At 33.9% G+C, this 21,731-nt stretch overlaps 2 protein-coding genes and 1 long non-coding RNA gene across 3 annotated transcripts; 1 reads left to right on the forward strand and 2 right to left on the reverse strand.

The window, feature by feature from the left end:
- Positions 1-5: 5 nt before the first annotated feature.
- On the reverse strand, positions 6-12,624 carry LOC134263610 (translocation protein SEC63 homolog; the record flags this gene model as incomplete). The annotated part of the gene is made up of 10 exons (XM_062745994.1): positions 12,407-12,624; positions 10,772-10,877; positions 6,030-6,144; positions 5,749-5,864; positions 5,397-5,458; positions 5,030-5,088; positions 2,851-2,901; positions 2,427-2,535; positions 492-586; positions 6-131 (listed from the first exon to the last, which is right to left on the reverse strand). Coding segments are annotated over exons 1-10 (963 nt in total), but the record flags the coding sequence as incomplete, so codon positions are not given.
- Positions 6,545-9,310, reverse strand: LOC134263609 (uncharacterized). Its single transcript, XR_009991323.1, has 3 exons — positions 9,024-9,310; positions 8,538-8,623; positions 6,545-8,300 (listed from the first exon to the last, which is right to left on the reverse strand). It is a non-coding gene; the product is annotated as an uncharacterized LOC134263609 (long non-coding RNA).
- Positions 12,625-14,540: 1,916 nt separating the features above from the next.
- Positions 14,541-18,420, forward strand: LOC134263608 (kyphoscoliosis peptidase-like). Its single transcript, XM_062745993.1, has 5 exons — positions 14,541-14,748; positions 15,362-15,586; positions 16,260-16,375; positions 16,694-16,810; positions 16,932-18,420. Exons 2-5 carry the CDS (start codon positions 15,401-15,403, stop codon positions 18,394-18,396), a joined length of 1,884 nt encoding a protein of 627 aa, XP_062601977.1. The 5' UTR covers positions 14,541-14,748; positions 15,362-15,400; the 3' UTR covers positions 18,397-18,420.
- The last annotated feature ends 3,311 nt before the right edge of the window (positions 18,421-21,731 follow it).

The raw sequence follows: 21,731 nt of genomic DNA on the forward strand, positions 1-21,731 counted from the left end.
GCGAGTGTGTCGGGGGGAAGGTCCAGCCTCTGGAAGTGGGCGTGTAGGAGAGCCCTGGCCTTGACACTGTAAGGATAACACAGGGGCTTCTCCTTGTTCTTCTCATCTAGGTTAGGCAAGCGTTTAATCAGCTGAAAAAGAAAGACTATTTTGAGAACTTTAATAATTTTCACCCTATTTCAGCACAATTTCAGACAAACTTGTATCCAAATGAGATTTTGGCAAATGTTTGATCAATTATCAAGAAATTAGGATATTTTTTTATAAGTCTAATTACTTTACACTAGTACTTCAAGAAAATTTTACACAAACTTTTATGAGATGAAATTTAATAACACAGAAATAAATACATTTAAAACTACTGTTCATCATTATATACTCAACTTGGTCGGACTCCTTGTTATCGAACTAATTAAAATTTGTATAACCACATTATTTTTCTCTTTGAAGAATCTGTACAGTACATGGTATTACAAATTTTATTGTCTTACCATGGGCACCTCCTCATTATCACTGGGTCTCTCTACAATCTCAGCATTGTGGAATTTGTCAAACTCAAAGGAGCCAGCTAACACCATTATCACTCCTGCACAACACAGAGACACTCAATTATTATTGTTTTAAAATCATTTTTTAAAATCTATGCTGGAAGTCTGTCTCTATGTTTTCAGTACAAAGGCTGCATTTAAATGGGTTTAGACTAGAAGAGATTAAAACTGAAGAATAATTCTTTAGGAAACTCATGTATACAATTAAAACCTACATTATCTTGAATAATTACAGATAATTTGTTCAGAAAAAAATCAACAATGGTACATCATGTATATTCTATTACATTAATTATGCCTTTCTTATTTAGGCCATCATTTTTTAATAAGCTGTTTTACGGGACCGCCGACCCTAATTTGGGCTAAAATGAAATAAAAATAAAAGTATCTTCTTCAAGTTTTATTTTTGTTTCTCCCGCCGATAGCTTATTTATAGTCACTGAAAAAATAAAAGAAACGTCCATAAACTTTTTACAAGCCTTTCAAAACGTGAATTGTCATTGGCTAAGGTAAATATATTCATCCAATCACAGTTGACAAAACAAATGAGCATGAATGTGAAGCGTGGATAGTCACTGCATAGCATAACAGTTAGCGGCAAAATGTCAGAATCGTATTGTTTAAATTTAATATATTTTTAAAGTGCCTCAGTCATTTTTTAATAGTGATATGTCATTTATTAGTAAAAGGTAATAATTTCAGATTAACTTTTAATGAAAGATTGAATAAAATAGACGAAACATTAATCTTGATCAAATGTTATGCTGAGGGCCATGTGGAAGTGGAGGTTCTGTCAACCTCTTGTTTTGAGAGGTTTTAAGTATGTATTATCTGTGACATTTGTTCCAAAGGATTGAAATAGGGTTTGAAGATTGTTCTGAAACTTATTTTTATGACAATCATGTTTTCTTTTACATGTAACGACTGAACAGAACACTGTAGAAAGTGGCGTGACTGAGGAAATTCGAGTCACAACTTTCACTCGCTAATATCATATTAATCACACATATTACGATTCAAAATGGAATTTTGCTTGTTATGTAACAAATTAATGTACATCAGCGTGAAAATAACAGCTTTCTTTGTAAAAAAAAAAAACAAATAGAGAAAAACAAAGCTACAGATGATACGTCCATACAAATATATGACCAATTTTTTTAATTCAAAAGTTGTGGATTAGAACAAGTTTTAACAAATATTCGAATTCTGCAGTAAACCAGGGACCTATATACTAATATATAGGTCCCTGAGTAAACAGAGTAATTGTCATTGCCTATTTTACATGTATATAGTTATGGTAAAAATGTGTATTTTCTGCAGTTATGTACATTGAAAGTTGTAGCATTCAGGCAATTTGAATGTTTTCAAGAGAAAGATAAGATATGTTATATGTTTGTAATCCACCTATGTGTATATTAATTTAAATTTTTTCTTTAAATTATAGTCCCACTTGTGGAATAATTTAACTGATCCATTAAAAGCCTCACTATATTCTTGCCATTTGGTCATAGCTACTCATAAATCCTCAAATCTTATTATCTAATGAATACCAAAAAAATATGATAAAATTGTTTCGCGTGCATTTATAACAACCTTTTCTGACAAATTAAGGTAATAAAACAATTCCATTCTTAATTTAAGAAATAAAAAAATTGTTACATTTTTTTGTTTTATTTTTATTTTTCTGACCGACTGCTTGAATTTAAAGGTTTTATTTTTATTTTAATTTAGACCCCCGACTCAAATTTTTGAAAAAAATTCCCGTAAAACAGTAAATAAAAAAATGTTGGCCTTAGAGAATATGGTATCCTATAAAACTAGTGGTGACTTCGCACTGTACATCACATTTGCACAGAAACACTGTACAGGCATACTTACGTTTCAGAATCATGTTGGGGTTTTTCTGGAAGAAGTAGTAGTAGAGCCTGGTGGTGTCTAATAGGACCTGGTCCTTAGAGAACTTGATGGAGCGGTACCACCACACACCCTGTATACAAAGATAACAGTAAACATAATTACCTAATAGACAATGATTAGCAGAAATGTGTGCACATAAATGTCACTGTCATCAGTTTGATAAATATATGCAGTTTGAATTTTCTTTTAAATGAGGAAGAGTTAATTGCAAAGGATCATTTTTCTAAAAATGATGCATCATGTGCATACAAATACATAAATTATTGAAACTACCCTTATAAATTGCTATCATTATATGATAAATTTGTTAAAATAGTTACATGGCACTTTGTTTTCATACAAATCCTGTTTGAGGAAAGTGTGACTGTGATTATGTTCTACTTACCACAACAACGGGCAGGAGGACCATGAATAACAGACCATACACTAACAGGACCTAGAGGAATAGAACAGCATCAGACATTATAGAAATTATCAACTACGGTATATAAGGTCCTTAACAGAACAGACCATACCCCAACAGGACCTAGAGGAATAGAACAGTCAGTAACAGCCATTACAGAAACTGTCAACTACAGTATATAAGGTTCTTAACAGACCATAAACCAAAAGTACCGAGAGGGATAGAACAGTAACAGCCATTTAACTCTTTACAACTTACTGAACTGTTATGCAACATACACTTAATGTTCACATCATAGAAATATGACGTTACATTTTCCCCCCAAGTACTTTATAGCACAGTACAAGTTTCTCTTAAGTTTAGCATATATAATATTACATGTATGACAATGACATGATATTTTAATAAGAAAATAACTTTTCTTATTTAATGAGACTTTAGTATGTATAAAATTGAAGGAAATTGGCATTAAATTAAAGATTAAATGTACTTTTTAAAGTGGTTGAAAAATGTGTGATTACAGAGAAATGGTATATGTGTGATTTTGTGATAGAAATGGTACATGTATATGGGTTAAAATGTGTGACTGCAGGGAAGGGTTAACTAAGTATCAACTCTGTAAAGGACCTTAACTCTTAAAACAATTTTTTCATAAAATAACTTTTTAAATTCTGTATTGAACATCATTTTGACGAAGCAATATGATTATTAGAATAAAGCATTCTTATTCAAAATTTCTAATATTAAATTATCTTGCAGCTGTTAAAAAAATCATCTTTAAGTTAGTGAGAAAGAATTCTCTTTTACTGAAATTCACTTATAAGCATTTGTTAAAAAAATTTCAGAAAAAAGCATGTATGATATGCTGTATGTACAGTTGAACATGATTATAACGAAGTGCTAAGGAACAACATTTAGCTTTGTTATAAGCATATTTCATTTTATCCCATGTTTACTCCTTTATCCCATAAAAATTATATATTACTTCAAATCATTGGAGATCCTTTATATATCCAGCAAGTTTACAATATATAGTAAGTCATTAAGCTTATCTAAAATACTTCACTTTTCTAATGACATTTTTGATAGTATAGAGGCAATTTAAGCTCAGTAAGCTTTAAATATTCTACAAAAATAAATTAACTTGCATCATATTGCATATAAATATCACTGATAGAAAACACTGGCCAACTCTAGGAGAAAAAAGCTGAAGTGAATTAGCAAGCTATAAACACCAACTTTAAAACACCCACATTATTTACTCCCACCCCCCATGTTGAATAAATTTTCCCCCTTAACCTATATAAGTTATGTATAGGCTAGCCAACTCGCACAGATTAATTATTGCTTTATCAATAACACAGAAATGAATCACATGGGAAAAGAGCCATGTAATTTCAGATGGAATAACAACTCACAAAATTCTCTTTTTGATACTATAAGCAAAGGAAGCAAGAAAACTAGCTTGGATTCTTTTCTTTTGAACAGGACCTACTTTTTCTAAATTCAAATACACTGCACTAGCATTATTAGTTTCATAGTTTTTTTAATGACAGGGTATGGGATGATACCTGGTGAGTAAATTTCATGCCTGGCGAGGCGGAGCCAAGTCTCGTATGAAATTGACTAACCAGGTATCATCCCGTACCCTGTCACTAAAGAACTATGAAACGAATTTACCCCACTGATGAAACACTTATGTATTATCTGCTTATTATAATTATTTTTCTCTGCTTATTATAATTATTTTTCTCTGCTTATTATAATTAATAATTTTTCTCTGCTTATTATAATTATTTTTCTCTGCTTATTATAATTATTTTTCTCTGCTTATTACAATTATTTATTCGACGCTTATACTGTGCCTCATGACCTCACATTGTGTTAGTTACTGTCTACTGGGTAAAAGTATTCCACCTCCTTCATGTGACAGACTTCAACCATTGAATCGCAAGCCAGGATTTTGTCGAAAAATCAACAGAGGTGGGGTAAACATAATATGTACAAATACTATCCTACGCAGCACTTTTTCATACCCATTTGGCATTGTGTTTTTCAACCAGCCACTTTGGTAGAGCCCATCCCCAGGTTATGGCTGAAATAATTCAATCAATCACAACTTTTTAATTACTCTATAATTATAACACAAAGTCTGACCTACCCACATAGAATTCTGCTTCTCCACAATCCACTTGGGCAAAGCTATACCAAATCTGGTGACTAAAAAAATTCTTTCCATACAGTGAAGTTTAAACAGATAAAGTTAACCATTCCTATAATTTCATTCACAATATTCATTTCAAATAATATAAATTAATAATGAAATAATTGAATATTCATTCCAATTCTATCATGTTTATTTTCAAATTCAATACTGGATAATTATATATTGCTGGTAGATCATAGATCAATCAATTTTGCTAAATGCAGCTATGCTTAACATGTATTCAAATGATATTTACTAGACATTTTTTTTACACTTTGAAGAGCATTTTCATAACCCCAGTATTTCCTGCCATTAATCTTACCCCCAGGTCCATCTGGGTCACCACTCTCCTCCCATATCTTCCTTGTTTCTTCATCTGTCAATCTATAAATAGAGATAGGTCAAGGACTGAAGGTTGTATACTTTTACACTGGAAGACCTTGTATAAATATATGCTGCTATTTCAGTGCTGATGTGCTGAATTATGCTAAAACAGTGTGGATTAAAATAAAGTCATTCAACTGTATTATTCAACCTTTCAGGCAAAAAAATTGAGAAAGTCATGAAATACAAGCAAATGTATATAAGAGACTCAATGACCAGAAATGCAGAATGATATTTATCAAATTAATGAAAATTCTGAAGACCCAATTGGCAAAAATTATAGAACTTACGCTGTGTAGGCTTTGGCAATTTTCATGAACTTTTTGTGGTCCCCTGTAGGTTTGTCTGGATGGTATTTCAAACTTAGTTTTTTGTATGCCTTTTTAATCTCTTCTTTTGTTGCTCCCTATAAGTAAATGCATTTACACAGAATTTGTTCTAAAAATTGTTTTTCAATATGAAATCATTTTTTTCATTAATTGTTCAAAATAGATGTCACCTTTTGCTGTGACCTATTTAACCCTATGCTTGAGGTGTGACTAGTTGTCATTCTGTTAAAAAACACACTTACCACATCCAGTCCCAGTTCAGCATATGGATCATATTCCTGGTACTCTATATGGATCTGGGAAACCTTGTAGGCCAGCAGGGCAAAAATTATCCATGCTATTATGAAAACCACTTTCCTAAAAAAAAAAATTCATAGTTATCAATTTAAATGACTAGCATGATTTTAAATTTCATCCTTACATGAACATTAACACATGCTATATCTATATATAGACTGCAGAACTGTGTTTTAAATTTTATAATTATAGAAAGTAATTCACCAAATGTAGAAATAATTTATTTTTATCATATCAAAATGATCAATGAAAATGACCCATACCGAAAAAAGTTATAACTTAGTTATAACTTTTGTAACTAAAAAAAGTTACAAAAAAGTTATAACTAAGTTATCGGAGTTTGGAATGGCATGTTTTAAGTGAGGTATAATTTAGTTATAACTTAGTTACAAAAAAGTTATAACTTTTGCATAACTTTTCACCTTTTATTCAACATAAATACAGAAAGTACATAAAAAGTTATAAAAAAGTTATAACTACAAAAAGTTATACTTATTAAAAGTTACACAAAAAGTTATAAAATAGTTACAAAGTTATACTTTAGTTATACCCAAATAAACAGTGGAAAAGTTACAAAAAAGTTATACCCAAAAAAAGTTATGAAAAAGTTACAAAAAAGTTATACCCGGAAAAAGTTATACCCAGGAAAAGTTATAACTAAAAAAAGTTATACCTATTATAAAGTTATGAAAAAGTTACAAAAAAGTTATACCCCAAGAAAGTTATGAAAAAGTTATAGAAAAGTTATACCTAAAAAAAGTTATAACTGCAAAAAGTTATAACTATAAAAAGTTATACCTATTAATAAAAACTTTCGTAAAAGTTCCAGTGAAATTATACACTGTATGTTAACCTGTTGTGGATTTACTCAGTTATAAGCTTTTAAAAAGCTACTCATTAAAATTTAAAAAAAAAAAGATTTTTGAAATTTATACAAAAAAGATTATTTAAAACATATTAAAGGCAATAACAATTTTACCTAACAAACACGATAAAGATAACTTGGTTTATTGTCAAATACAACTAAATGAATGCACATGCAATTGTTTTCAAAATTCAAGTGTACCTTATTTTTCATCATGTCATCTACAACAGATTGAAATTTCTCTGGTTGTTTTAAAGAATACATTTTTAGCATATAGCAATTAGGGTCTTTGTAAAATTACCTAGCAAACTGCATTCTACTCTTGCTAATTGTATAAACAGACATCACTAATTTTTAAATATTAACACCCTATTTATTTTTGATCTAGCTGTATTTCAAAAAAAAGAAAGGTTCTAAACAGTGATTTCAGTTACAGTTTCTAGCTGCATACCACCCTCCTTGCACAGGTATCCTTGCAGGTGTACAGTTGTTTATCTTTATTATTTGAAGATAGGCTGCACTGAAAGTTGGCTGAGTTAGCTGACAGACTTAGCCATCGTTTGACAGGCCGCACTGGTAGTAGACCAAGTTAGCTGACAGACTTAGCCATTGTTTGACAGGCCGCACTGGTAGTAGACCAAGTTAGTTGAAGGACTTGGCCATCGTTTGACAGGCCGCACTGGTAGTAGACCAAGTTAGCTGACAGACTTAGCCATCGTTTGACAGGCCACACAGGTAGTAGGCCAAGTTAGTTGAAGGACTTGGCCATCGTTTGACAGGCCGCACTGGTAGTTGGTCAAGATAGTTGACGGACTTGGCCATCCCTTGACAGGTCGCATCTGTAGTTGGTCAAGTTAGTTGACGGACTTAACCGTCCCTTGACAAGCCGCACTGGTAGAAGGCCAAGTTAGTCAACGGTCTTAACCGTCCCTATATTGACAGGCCGTACTGGTAGTAAGCCGAGCTAGTTGACGAACTTGGCCATCTCTTGACATGCGGCACTGGTAGTAGGTTAAGTTAGTTGACGGACTTGACCATCCCTTGAAAAGCCGCTCTGGTAGTAAGCCAATCTAGTTGATGGACTTGGTTGTTCAATGACAGGCCGCACTGGTAATAGGCCAAGTTAGTTGAAGGACTTGACAGGCTGCACTGGTAGTCAGCCGAGCTAGTTGATGGACTTGGTCATCCCTTGACAGGCCGCACTGGGTCAGCCGAGCTGGCCGAGGGACTTGGCTGGTGGTCTGCGTCCCTCATTTTAGCTGGTCAGACGTCTTGGCTGGCGGGCAGTGTGACTGGTAGTCGGCTAAGTTTTTGTTGAAATATGCTTGCAATTTTAACCTTTTCTTCAATTCTGCAAAAAATTGTAAAGCCAAGGTTCAAAAGTTAGATTATAGATATTTAGACAGTATATTTCCAGCACTCATTTGCATATCAAATTGAAAACACTCTTCCATATCAATTAATTCAAATTCATTAATTCATCCAAAACATGGAAAATACAAGACTAATTTAAGATCTATACTTACAGGAATCAGTTTTAGATTGAAAGATTTATTGAATTTTGAAATGAAAAAAAAATTTACTTTACCTTAAACAAGTAATATTTTGAAGAATTTCATGTACTCCAGGTCAGGACAGATTCAGCTCATGGAAACATCATGTACCAATATTCTGCTTTATAAAAAAAAAAGAAAATTAATGTTAAATTACTTATTTCATTGCATTAATTAACGTTGCAGCTAGATCATGTTATGATCATGCTGATGCGTATAAGGCTTCATAATATTTTAACAGTTCAGGGAATCTATAAACAATTGTGGGAATAAATGACAAAGAACAACATATTTGATTAATATACTAAATGCTGAAAAATATTATGCGTTTCAAATACTTTCAATTTGTTTACTTCAGTCTTTGTCATTCGACATACCAATCAAAACAAACAAGAAATCTAAGATTCACATGCCTAGAATTTTCTTAATTCCCAATATTTCTTCTTTTTGGAATGTTATTCCAGAGGTACTAAGTATACTTTACCAAAATCAATAAAATGTTAGCATAAATATCGCCTTACCAACTGGTTTTATCTCCTTTTTTCTATCAACACTTTCAACATCCAAACATTCAAATCGTCCATGGAAAAATCCGCGCTCTGTTATTGACCAATCATAGAACTCAAAAACGTCACGTGATCGAAAAAAATAAATAAATAATTCATAATTAATTTATTTTAAATGCAAATAAACCTAATTGTGTAATTTTAAACTTAAATTAAAAATATAAATACCAGTTGGTGTTAAAATTTTGAATTTATCTTAGTATCAACAAAACGGACATCGGAGGCCGCCATATTTTTTGTTGCCGCCATTTTGAATTTAATATTTGTTTATTTGTGAAAATAACTATTATAACTGGGTTATTTAATTATGCAAACAATAAAATCTACATGTACTAGTCATCTGCTTAAATCTTAATATAACTGGCAGTCTTTATTCACAACATCGTAATATCTGTTCAACATGAACATGCATATACTCTATGCTGTTTTTATCTTTTTAGCCACCCATATTACGACTGATTTTCAACCTGTGTAGAATTGTACCATTCAGAGATTGTGTAATACCCAAGCTGAAATATTTACGATGTGATGGCCACAAAGGTCACCTAGTACAAACACCTGTCTCACAGAAAACAAGAGAAATTTACACAGTTTTGCACACGAAGAATCCGTGCAAAATTCACATGACTTCATGAGATTACATTTCATACTGTTTATATCTCTTGCAGTACATTTATATTTCCCCATAATTATGAAATATATTCATTCCCAACTTCAGATGTAAGTGCATTATTATAATTTACAAGACAAATATTATGTCTCATCAGGGTCTCAATAAATACGTATTTTCTAAGAGAGAGAGAGAGAGAGAAGGAGAGAGAGAAAGAGAGAGAGAGAAATTAATTATTCTCAACTTTAGTTGAAACCTACATGACAAATATCAATTTAAATAGACAATAATATTTATTACACACACATGACATGTACTGTGTACACACCCTCAAACACCAGAGAGAGAGAGAGAGAGAGAGAGAGAGAGAGTTTCTCATTTATAGATGTAATTTACAAGATTTTATTTCACATCCCTTCTGTTGAACTTGACATGGCTGTGGACAGGTATTTATTATGAATGAGAAGTCGATCACTGGTAGTAAACAATATTATTGTTCAGGAATTGACAAAGTTTTCTGCTGCAGTGTTTGAAAAAAAAAACCATTTTGAACATGATCAAAATTCATTCAAATTAACACTTAGTTATAATGTTAATTTTGAAAAAAAAAAAGTCGGTGCATGTCAAGTAGTATCCATTAAATAACCCCCAAAACTTGTAAATTTATACTGGTAATGCTTGAAAATGGCTAAGTTCAGAAAAGTTATGTTTTAGTTATACATGAAAATGACAAAGTCCAGTAAAGTTATGTTTTAGTTATACATGAAAATGGCTAAGTCCAAAAAGTTACATTTTAATTATACATGAAAATCACAAAGTCCAGAAAAGTTATGTTTTAGTTACACGTGAAAATGGCTAAGTCCAAAAAGTTACATTTTAGTTATACATGAAAATGACAAAGTCAAAAAAAGTTACATTTTAGTTATAACTTTTTTGTACCTCACAGGCTAGGTATAACTAAGTTATACTTTAGTTATAACTTAGTTATAACTTTTTTCGGTATGGGGAAGTATAAAATATTAGCCTCACCAAATGAATGGTTAACTTACAATCACTTTGATGTTAATTATGTGATAATAACCAGTTCACTTACAAAACTTTCTCTTTCATTCGGTTCCATTTTGTGCTGGATTTTAATTGATGCCGTTTTATCACACAAGGATCACAGTTACACTCTCTCTTCTTTTTTTCCTTATCATCTGGAAGAAAAAAATCAAAGCTTTGTGATTCAAGTATACCCAACAGCGATTTCAGTACCCAGAGCGCATGTATGGGATATATAAGTATACTTGAATTAGCACCACATTTTTAATATTTGGAATATTCATTATTCCATCAAGATACAGTTTTTCTGCAGGCACGGATCCAGGAATTGAAGTTAGAGGGGGCGCCAAAAATAGGCAGGGGGTCCGGGGGCCAGGATTCTAGAGATTTTGTAGGGTAAACAAGAGATCTACTAAGAAGACATATTAACATTTTCTAGACAAAACTGTGATTTACGCTAACTTTCAATTGATAATTTTAGGGGGCACGTGCAGGGTGAGCCTCCACCCCCCTTTAAATCCGCCGCTGATCTGGCATGTTTACCTACAGTGGTATATTTCAAATCTTATCCATCATACATAGCAAACTTAAAGCCCGAGATAATAAGCACCGCCCTCAGATTTACCTGGTCTGAATCCCCCTGTCAATCAAATAAATTAAGGTCCATCATTGGGTACTTGAAATTGATTGACATTTAGCTATAAGTCCCTGTGTATATCTCTTTAACCTTGTTTGACACGCGTGGCCACCATCAAATTAACTTTCGGTCTTCTGATGTTTACCGCTAAATTACCATCGCAATAAGGAAGCCATTTCGATGCAAACAATTTCAGCTTGATTATAATTAATTAATTACCTGTATTACAAACTTGTCATTAAAAATTGAATCTTTATCTCATTGTATTTCAATAAAATAAAACAAGATTGTGTATATTTTTACTAATGAAGATTGCATTGGTGCAAGAAATCTTGTTTTCCCTCATAAAAATTAAGAACAATTCTTGTTTTGAGACGCGGCGAAAAAGTACGATGAAAATAAAGGAGAAAATAAGCTGGAAACACTTTTTGCATGTAATGAATAACTAAGGATGAAAACAAAATATTTGATAAGTAACAACTTCGCCTGGACAAGTATTAAGAGTTTCTTTCTTTTCTTTTCCTTTTAACTATTGATATTTTTTTTTATATACGATGTCAAATTCTAATAATTTTATGATGAACAGTAGGCCAACAAGCTGTACAGGTAATACTCATGGACTTCCTGTGTATACTGTTTGTGTGTAGGGATTAGCGCTTCCCACATTCTGCACGACCGTCAATGCCTCGGGGTGCCACGCATGTAAAATTTAGTCCCTCCCCTTACCTGAGAAAACCGTACGGTTAAAAATCTCGGCCTTTAAATTTTTAGACTAGGCATGTGGTGCATTTTCAATATCCATGCAAGTAATGCAACCAAAACTACTGTGACATTTGTTCACAAACCTAAGCAATTTAATTTAATAAAAATGATAAAAATACTTGATTGTACTTGAAACTTCAACACACACTCTAGTCACAATATTCTTATTTCTATATCATCATAATGTAATATTCTAACAAAATATTCTAATTCTTTCAGAGATCCTCCAAGTGTTACTGTTACACAAAATGAACAGCTGTGTAATCACCAGGGTCAATTTCTTACCTTCTACAGACTTCCTGGGCCAAAAATAATACGTGGCGGGAATAAGAACGAGGCCCCATAGAGAAAACAAAAAATAGAAGAAGGTTCCTCCTTCCTCGTCGTATTCAAATTGCATCCCAGGCATGTTTATGTCGGTTTTCTGTCTACACCAACGTACACGTCTGTCTAAAAATCAAGCCGGAAGTAGTGATGATAGAGCGGTTTCCAGTCAATTTGACCCTGAATCATTTCGAACAGCAGTCACTTCCGCTTCCCTAAAAAAGAATCGAAAGGTAGAATAGGATGTGTTTCACAGTTTCATGCTATTTTTTTCTTGTAAAAGGACTGATACAAGCCAATATTTGCAATAACTATGACATTTATAAAAAGTTATTATAATTTGTGTTAACAGTGGCAACATGAAAAAAATGTTTCATTCAAAGTCCCAAATACACTGTAGATATGTGTGTGTGTCCTAGAATGATAAAGAACTATATGCGATATATTGCATATGTTTGCCCCCACAAAAGTCAAATTTTGAAAACTTCCTGAAATGTGCTGAATTCAATAAATTGTACGAGAAATATAAGTTAGCAGAAAATATTATAGTTCCAGAGCAGTGTATTCACAATTTCTGTTTTTATGACGTCACAAACTAGTCCGATTTTATATCCTTTTTCAGAAAGAGGACAAAATGGACAAAATTTCAACAATTCAAGCTTTAAAATTTATAGAGCGCATGTGTGTTCAGGAACAATATTGACATATTTCATTGATATTATCATTCTACACATTATATCAAAATATTTATCCTGAACACACATGCGCTCGGTGACTTTTATTTAAAATATCGACAAAATATGTACATTTTTCTACAAAATTCATAAAAAATTGAAATTTACGTCATATTTGTGACGTCATTACGTACATATGACGTCATTACTTATGAAATTATTCAGTGCTTTGAAGTCAGCCTATACTCCCCTGTTTAAGGACTTAATTAAATAGTACTCCCTCAAAGTTTGATTTTGGGGGGCAAATGTTGGTTAATACCGCATATAGTTCTTTTCATTGATTATGAAATAATTGACGAAAGGAGAGAAATCTGAACAACAGAGAAGACTACAATTTATTGATGACACGTATTGATATACACACCAGGCGCGGATCCAGGAATTGAAGTTAGAGGGGGCGCCAAAAGTAGGCAAGGGGTCTGGGGGCCGCCTTGAGGCCCCCAGTGGGTCCATGCAGGGCAAACCCCTGGTGGGGGCTTATGGGGCGAAGCCCCCGGAAGCTCCTGGATTCTAGAGATTTTGTAGTGTAAAAATGAGGTCTACTAAGCGGACATATTTACATTTTCTAGACGAAACTGTGATTTACGTTAACTGACAATTTTATGGGGGGGGGGGGGGGGGCGGCTGCGCCCACCTCTTAAATCCGCCGCTGCACACCAAGCCTAGATAAACAAATATGCATATTCTATATTCTGCATGACGTTTTTTTTAAACCATTGGAGAAAATTTGAATATGGGAATGCCAAGCCCACCCCCATTCCCTCCCACCCCCAAAATAAATAAGATAAAAATAAATTTGTTTTTCATATAAACTAGCTGTGCCTTAACTGTGGTGGTCGAAAGAAGATCTTTTTTTTTTCATTCATTCGTTGACAAGATATTGATTTTGATTTCCTTAAAACTTGATACATGCATATTCCCCTCAATAGTACAAGGCTATCGCACCCGTACGCGCGCGCGAGAGAGAGAGAGAGAGAGAGAGAGAGAGAGAGAGCGCTTTCAGGGGTATATTTAAAGATACAAACTTTAATTTTAGATAAGAGAACATGCAGTGTCGCCTTTTAAATTACACTTGTTTAAAACTCTTCTTTGTTTTAAGTGCGTGACAATTCATCCGTACTGTGAATTTAAATAAGAGAAATGTGTTTTATCAATATTTACAGAGAAACCGAGAGCAAAGATTTATTTTTGGATATGTTTTTCTGTTAACTTTTTGAAACGTTATAATTTTTCCCTCAAACTTCTAGACAGCTACACGTAGGTTTCTTTCTTTACGATATTTTGGACTTTTCTTACTTTTTCTCCCGTATTCATTGGATTATAAAACTTGTGTGTCTGATCTTATCGACTTCATGTTTTGTAAACTTGTGGAATAAACAAGTGAAATGTTTGCATAATTGTGTTTACCATACCAAGGGATACGTGGAACATGTAGAAAAACAGAAAGAAGGAAAAGGAGAAAATAATAGCTTGAATGGACCATGATGTTACAGCATGTTCAGAAAGGGTTAAATTAAAGAATATATCGTGAAAATCCCACAGAAAATCAACCTACATTAAAAGGAACTGGTAAACAAAAATTAAACTTTTTAGCATTTAACATATTATGTAAAAATATATCTTTGTAGTTTCACTCATTTTTTATACAGTTACAGAAGTTTAATTTCTATCTGTCTAAGAAATTGAATAGTTTTGTTCTGAGTATTATACCATCATTTATACACTTAGACCCTTCCCCACTTTTTTTCAATATTTATGGGAAAAAGAGGAATCTTTAAAATAAGTGCATGTAATAACGAAAAATGAGGGAGTTGTTGGGGGTGGGATGGAGGGGTTGACTCATTCCATCAATACGTTTTGCTAAATGATGACTGTATACACATTTTTTTTTTTCAAAAGTGAAATGAAACTTATTTGGTATTAGCCTTAGATTTGTTAAAAAATGACCAACCTCTTCCCTCAAAAAGGATTTTCCCCAATCTTACTAAAATTAGATCTTTAATCCCCTCCAGTTAGATTGCTAATCAAAGATCTTAATGGAGCGGACCAAAAATCTAATTTTAATTAGATTGACATTTCCATTTATATATGTACAATTTCTTCCGATCCGTTAATCCTGTCTTTTTGTCCATCTAGAAACGCCATCTTAATTCTTTGTTTCCAATCACAGATATCATATCAGGTATCAGATAATAATGTGATTCAAAGGATGGGGTGAGATATGGGTAGATGCTCATCCAAACCCTGTTGTGAGATCTCTGACGTCACAACTCTCCCCGAGACCCGCTTGATCAGCGTTCAACCAATCGTTGACGAGGATTTGGCACCAGTCCCGCCCAGTCTCAGAAGAGATGATGTCATTTCCGATCTATCGATGTTCAAGAAAGTCGACAGTTACGCTGCAAAAGTATTTTTTTCTAATTTTTTATAGATACTGTATCGTTGATAACGTTCATCAAGACAATCTGCAGTAAGAAAAAGGCAAATATGACGGATAATTATTTGTAGAGTCAAAAATATATGTGATGTAAACATGTGCATGCACAATAATTAAAATTTTCAAAATTAGATAAAAAAAATTCACAGAAAAAAGAATAGCTTACTTCAATTTAGAGCAAATAATACATTGGTCATAATATACCACAATGCCATTCATAAATATTGTAACAACATTCAAATGTAGCTGCAATAATGTAGCCCTCTCCATTTTTTTTTGGGGGGGGGGGGGAGAGAAAACATCAGATAAGAAAATCGGAGAGGGCTACATTATTGCAGCAACATACAAATGATGATCGAAATACATGTACATGCGTGTTTTATGGAATATTCGTAACTGTTAATAAATTTACCACATCAATTGTATTCAAAGTTTTGCATTAGTAAGAAGTTATAGTCATGGAAAATTGGAATGTTTGCTGTTCTTTATATTGGATTAGAAAGACAACATTTCCTTGAAGTGAAAGAAAAAAGAAGAGCATATACAGTAAACCTCGTAAAATTATTACTAGTAACTACAAACACAGAAAGCGGTCACAATTAGAAGTATGAATAACTTTTTGATATATTTAATTTTGACACAGGCTCCGAAATCCACCGATCTTTCCGTCCATAACCTCGCCAAATACTTGTCTAAGGCGTCTAAGACCAACCTGGGACGAGTTCGGGCCTTCTACCACTGGATCTGTAACCACGTGGAGTAAGTCATTATCCTAGTTTATATGATAGGAAAACTCTGTGTGGTATTTATTTATTATAACATTTAAAAAATAAAATTTTCATGTTCAAAGAGAGATAACTTCCTTCAAATAACCAGTATGAATATTTGGAGTTACTTCTCTTCTCCCATATTAATTACAGAGTGTTCGAAAAGATGCATTATCTGCATGGTTATACCATCAACCTAAGTCTTTTCTGCAAATACTTATTAGAAGTTCATGCAGTTACGGATTATTTGCAATTTAACTGCATTTTTATCGAATTGTTGACTTATGGTACATCCATATGTTTTTTACAGACTAGATCTTCGGTCCTTTCTAAATAACTACAAGAAGCCTGTAGCTGCAGAATTTACAATGCACACAAAAGTGGCTCTTTGCTATGGATATGCTGAACTATTTGCGGAGTTATGCCGGTACTCGCTTCATTAATCAATTAATGTTTTAATGCACTAGTCTTCTTTACCATATCGTATGATCACAACTTTTTAATGTCTTAATTTATTCCGTTGAAATCATCTGTATTTCCATTTATAGATTATCAAACATTCCCGTCAAAACTCTTTACGGATTTGTGAAAGGTTATGGATATAACGCAACAAAACCTTTTAAGTACGCACAAACAACCAATCACGCTTGGAATGCAGTTCACGTGGTCGGACAATGGTGTTTGATTGACTGTACTTTAGGAGCAGGTCACGTGAATGACGAGGGTCATTATAACAGGGAATTCGAAAACTTTTATTTCCTAACCGATCCCGACCAGCTGATTTCTACCCATTTTCCCTACATGGACAACAACAAAAAAGAAAGCAAAGCTTGGCAACTTCTTCAGAAACCTTTGACATTACTAACATTTAATAAGAATGTAAAAAGGACGATAAAATCCTTCAAGTGGGGCGTGGATCTAGTTTCTCATAGACAGGCAGTGATTCAGGTGACGTTGACTGCCACTGTGTTTATAAAAGGGACGTCAAAAATGTTAAACAACGTAGCGGCACGTCTAACAGACACAGACGGTAATGTTCATAAACAGTATACATTAGTGCAAAATCCAGACCAGAACTTATTCTCCATTCGAGTACGTCCTCCAACGATGGGGAAGTTTCGGTTGACAATTCTCGGAAGTATTGACCATAAGGACGCAACCCTCTATGCACTTGTGTCATACATATTGCGTTGTAGGCAAACAGAGCCAAAGGTGTATTTATATCCCAAACATACCGGAGTCTGGAGGTCAAGGTCTGATTATAGAGATTTTGGATTTCAAACCGGTGTGGATTCACCTCTTATAATAACCCCAAAAGATGGCATTTTAGAGTTGACTTTACCTATAGAAAGAGATTTCCCTGTTACATATAGATTAAGTTACTCGGAAGGCACACTGAAAAACATAGAACGCTATGTGTTGGTAGAAAACATTGGAAATGCAATATCCATAAGAGGTCACTTTTCAGAAAAAGGGTTCTATAAATTGCAAATCTTTTGTAAAGCAAAATCAGGGAATTATGAGCCAGTTCTTTTGTATTTAATAGACTGTACTAAAGACGTCATGAACCACTCTTTACCATTTCCAATTATGTATTCCTCCGCCTCAGAATATCACTGCCAGCTACTGGAACCATTGACACGTGAGCTGCCGGAAGAGACGTGGATAAAAATAAGGTTTCGGTCAAGTGATATCATCAAAGCAGTTGTAAATGGAAGGAAAATTGAAAGAGGAAATGGTGACGTTTGGCGAGCGGCTGTCCGAACTTCCACTGCCGGCGGAAGTGTGCGAGTTGCTGGAACAAGCGATCCTAAGGGCCGCTACTGGGTGCTGTACGAATTTAATGTAGTCAAGGGAGCTAATTCTCTGGTGCTTGAGGATGTTTTGACGGCTCGGTCTATCACGTCACAACCTCCCACGACACAGCGATCAGTGAAGCCATCACAGGTACCTAACCAAAAGGGCATACTAAAGAGACAAATCAAAGAGAAAACTGTAATTATTTCAAAATGATTTGTATTTTTCTTTTAAAAAAAAGACCTCGATGTGAAGGCATTAATATATGGTTCAGTCTATTAGCTCATGGATTTTCTGTCTCATTGACAAAATACAACTCCATGCGACGAGAAATAGCAGCCCGAAACAGAAAACTGACCTAGCAGTTGACCATCCATTCATGTAGAATGGACATCTATGGATCTTCATCGGACCCATTATATCGATATTTTGCTATTCATTCGTTGAAAATTATGTTAGAGTACTGCTACACTTGTAATATCATCTTTGTGCAATGTTTTTATTTCATTCTCTAAAAGTTACACTTGTGTTTAACCCTAATCCTGATGTTTAATCAGCAATAAAGCCTTAGCATCCTGTCCATATCTGACTTCACAACACACTACCTGATTATACTGCTTCAAACTTTTACCGGATTTTTTTTTATTCTACACCATAACATCTTCTAGTTGATAAATCACTTGACTTAGTCATGTAAGTGCATGCATGGTAGCCAAAGATTCCCTCTTGGTTCAGGGCATCCACTTCGGCTTCTCTCTGTGCTTGTCTGGTTTTGTACATTAGTTGTACATAGTGATGACACTATTCTAAAAGTCTGCAACTGCCACACTGACTAGGCTTGAGGACCCTGTACCCCGCCTTTAAATTCAATGAAATAGCATTGTAAGATTGGCAGAACCAGGTTTCCTATTTACATCCACTATAAGTCCCTCTTTCTGTGTCAAACCATGATAATAATAATCTTTTATTGTTCTAAGGTCTTTCGATACCCTCCCTAAGCACGTAAAAAACACCTAACTTCGTACAGCTGATTCTCTTTCTTCTCTCCTTTTTCACTACGTCACTAATTTTCCTCAAAGGTACATTGAAACAAAACAAATTGGATGCACACCAAACACGGATCGACCCTTAAATATCATTATTGGAAAGAGGTACTATTGTGAAGTAAGCATCCCTAGTCGATTGCTTATCCGGCCCTGTGGGTCCTAACTGGATCGGGAAAACAGAAAGGATGCCTATGTGCTTCACACATCCTTTGATATCTTCGGTTCCCTTGTAGTTGAAGTGCTGATGTATTTCTTCCTGTAATCTGACAACCTCTTTGCTAACACTGATAGGGAGGTTTTTCCTCAATGTTGAGAAGGGATTTTGTCCTGGGCTGCTTGTTTTGGAGTTCTCCTTTGGAACGAAGTATCTCTGGATATACCGGTATTCTTCACCTCTGGTACTATTTCTTTCTTTCAGCTATATGACTCTGTACAATTCCCATAATTTTTCTGCAGTGTCTTGTTGAAAGTTTATTTATTACCCTTTTGGGTCTTGGAGCTGGAGATAAGTTATGAAAAAAAACAAAGAGTAACAAAGCTCAGTGCCTTAGAACAAACAAACTGGGAGGACAGCAAATCCGGATCCCTCCCTAAAACATCATTATTTGAATGAGGTGGCATAGATTCAGCAACCCCTGTCAACTAGCTAAGTACCTAGCCCCATTAATACGGTCACGAAAACAGAATCTCTAGACCATTTATGGTGAAAATAACAACGTATTCATTTGATTTCTATGAAAAACATCAGTCAGCACTCGGCCCAGCGAGCAAGCCATTATATCGATCATACATTTGGTGAAATGCGAACTTAAACTAGGTCATTGTTTTGTCATTGTCAACTTATTTGACAATAACTTGTTTTAGATACAGTATTTTTCCTACGTAGAGCATGCTTTCGCGTATCCTATCAAATGGAGTACATAAACTCTATAGGCAGGTGATAATGGTATATAATAAGCGAAGTTGATAACAGAAATGCTGAAGTCATCAGTTTTTCATCATCTTTTCTTGTTAATTTGCCATTATGAAAACTGATATACTAAACCCTGTTTAGGCTTTTATTATTTGAATGAGGTACTATATACATGTAGATTTATAAGCAACTCCTGTCAACTGGTTACCTAGCCCCATTAAGGGGGATGTACAAGCCATATTGGATCTAGTCTGGTGTAAACTAAGAAATACCAAGAATGCGCTTAATACTCTACTAAACTAGCCCAAAGTTACTCAAAGTGCTAATGCACTAATTACCTACTGTTAGAGACCAAAATTAGTAAACAATTAAGTTTATTTTGTCTTAATTAGAAGAAAATTAGTCATGTTAGAACTGCGCAGCTACAGCATTCATGAGATGAAAAATTCATTGAGAATGGAGTTAGTTTGATTCATTGATAATATGGCTACAACCATTTGTTTCGTTTTTTTCTTGTCAGTATCCATAATTCTTGAAAATTTGATTTTTCATATGGGTGTCTTCCCGAGGCCATGTGTTTATTTTGGTCCGCCATTCCTCTGTCACACAGAGTTCGAATAACAATGATTTTAGAATAAATGCGACCATAATAACATCAAGACAAGAAATTACTAAGTAATAATCATTCGGTAATATTACTTACTACTTTTATTTGTTGCATCGCATCGTCTGATTAATGAAAAAACGCGATTTTAACCTCACTCCAGCAAATCGGGAAAAACTGTTCTGTTTACAACTCGAAATTCCTCGTTTAATATTATTCCACTAAGCACATGGTTGGCATGTGCATATATCTGCTGTGGATAAATCCGTTTATTACCATGATTATATGTAATTTTTATGGAACAAGTCTTGATAATTTGTTGGTTTCTTTAAAACTCAGGAAAAAAAGATAAAAATGTCCTAAACATATGTGTTTACGGTGGGTCTTTTTTCTGTGGCGATAGAAGTTATTTTCAAATGGGGCACTGCAAGGAGGATGCTTAGCATTTAATTTGAAAATGTTGAACAATATGCAGTGCATGAAAAATAAATTGTAATTAAAATGTCTCACATTCGAAAAGTTGGTACATATGTTTATTTTGTTTAGAAGTTAGATAGAAAAAATATGCAGTTATAGGATATCCTTCAGGCACCTCACATAAATAGCTAGAATGTTTGCAATGACCCACACATTGTACGGAGTAATGTTTGGACACAAAAACGCATCATGTCTCATTATGTTGACAACATTGTAAGCTCTCGCTCATTGAACATACAAATCTTGATAAAATATGAGTTGTTTCTATGATATTTAGAAGCAGCACAATGTTTGCAAAGAAAGGTCCATTGCATATATGCTATGTGTATCATCGCAAAAAAGTGAGTGCTAACCCCCCCCCCCTCCCCCGAAAATACTATGTTTGTTTTTCAAAATAGTGTCAAAGATTTTAAAAAATTGCATTACTACGTATGATGGAACATGTACTAGCTTTATAATACCACTTGTTATAAAAATATTTGGTTGCCCTCTCTCCCATCTATGCCTATAG

Source organism: Saccostrea cucullata, unplaced genomic scaffold (genome assembly GCF_032062105.1).
Source record: "Saccostrea cucullata isolate Sc308-1 unplaced genomic scaffold, CSIRO_AGI_Scuc_v1 ctg11135, whole genome shotgun sequence".
In the NCBI taxonomy this organism is placed as follows: Eukaryota; Metazoa; Mollusca; class Bivalvia; order Ostreida; family Ostreidae; genus Saccostrea; species Saccostrea cuccullata.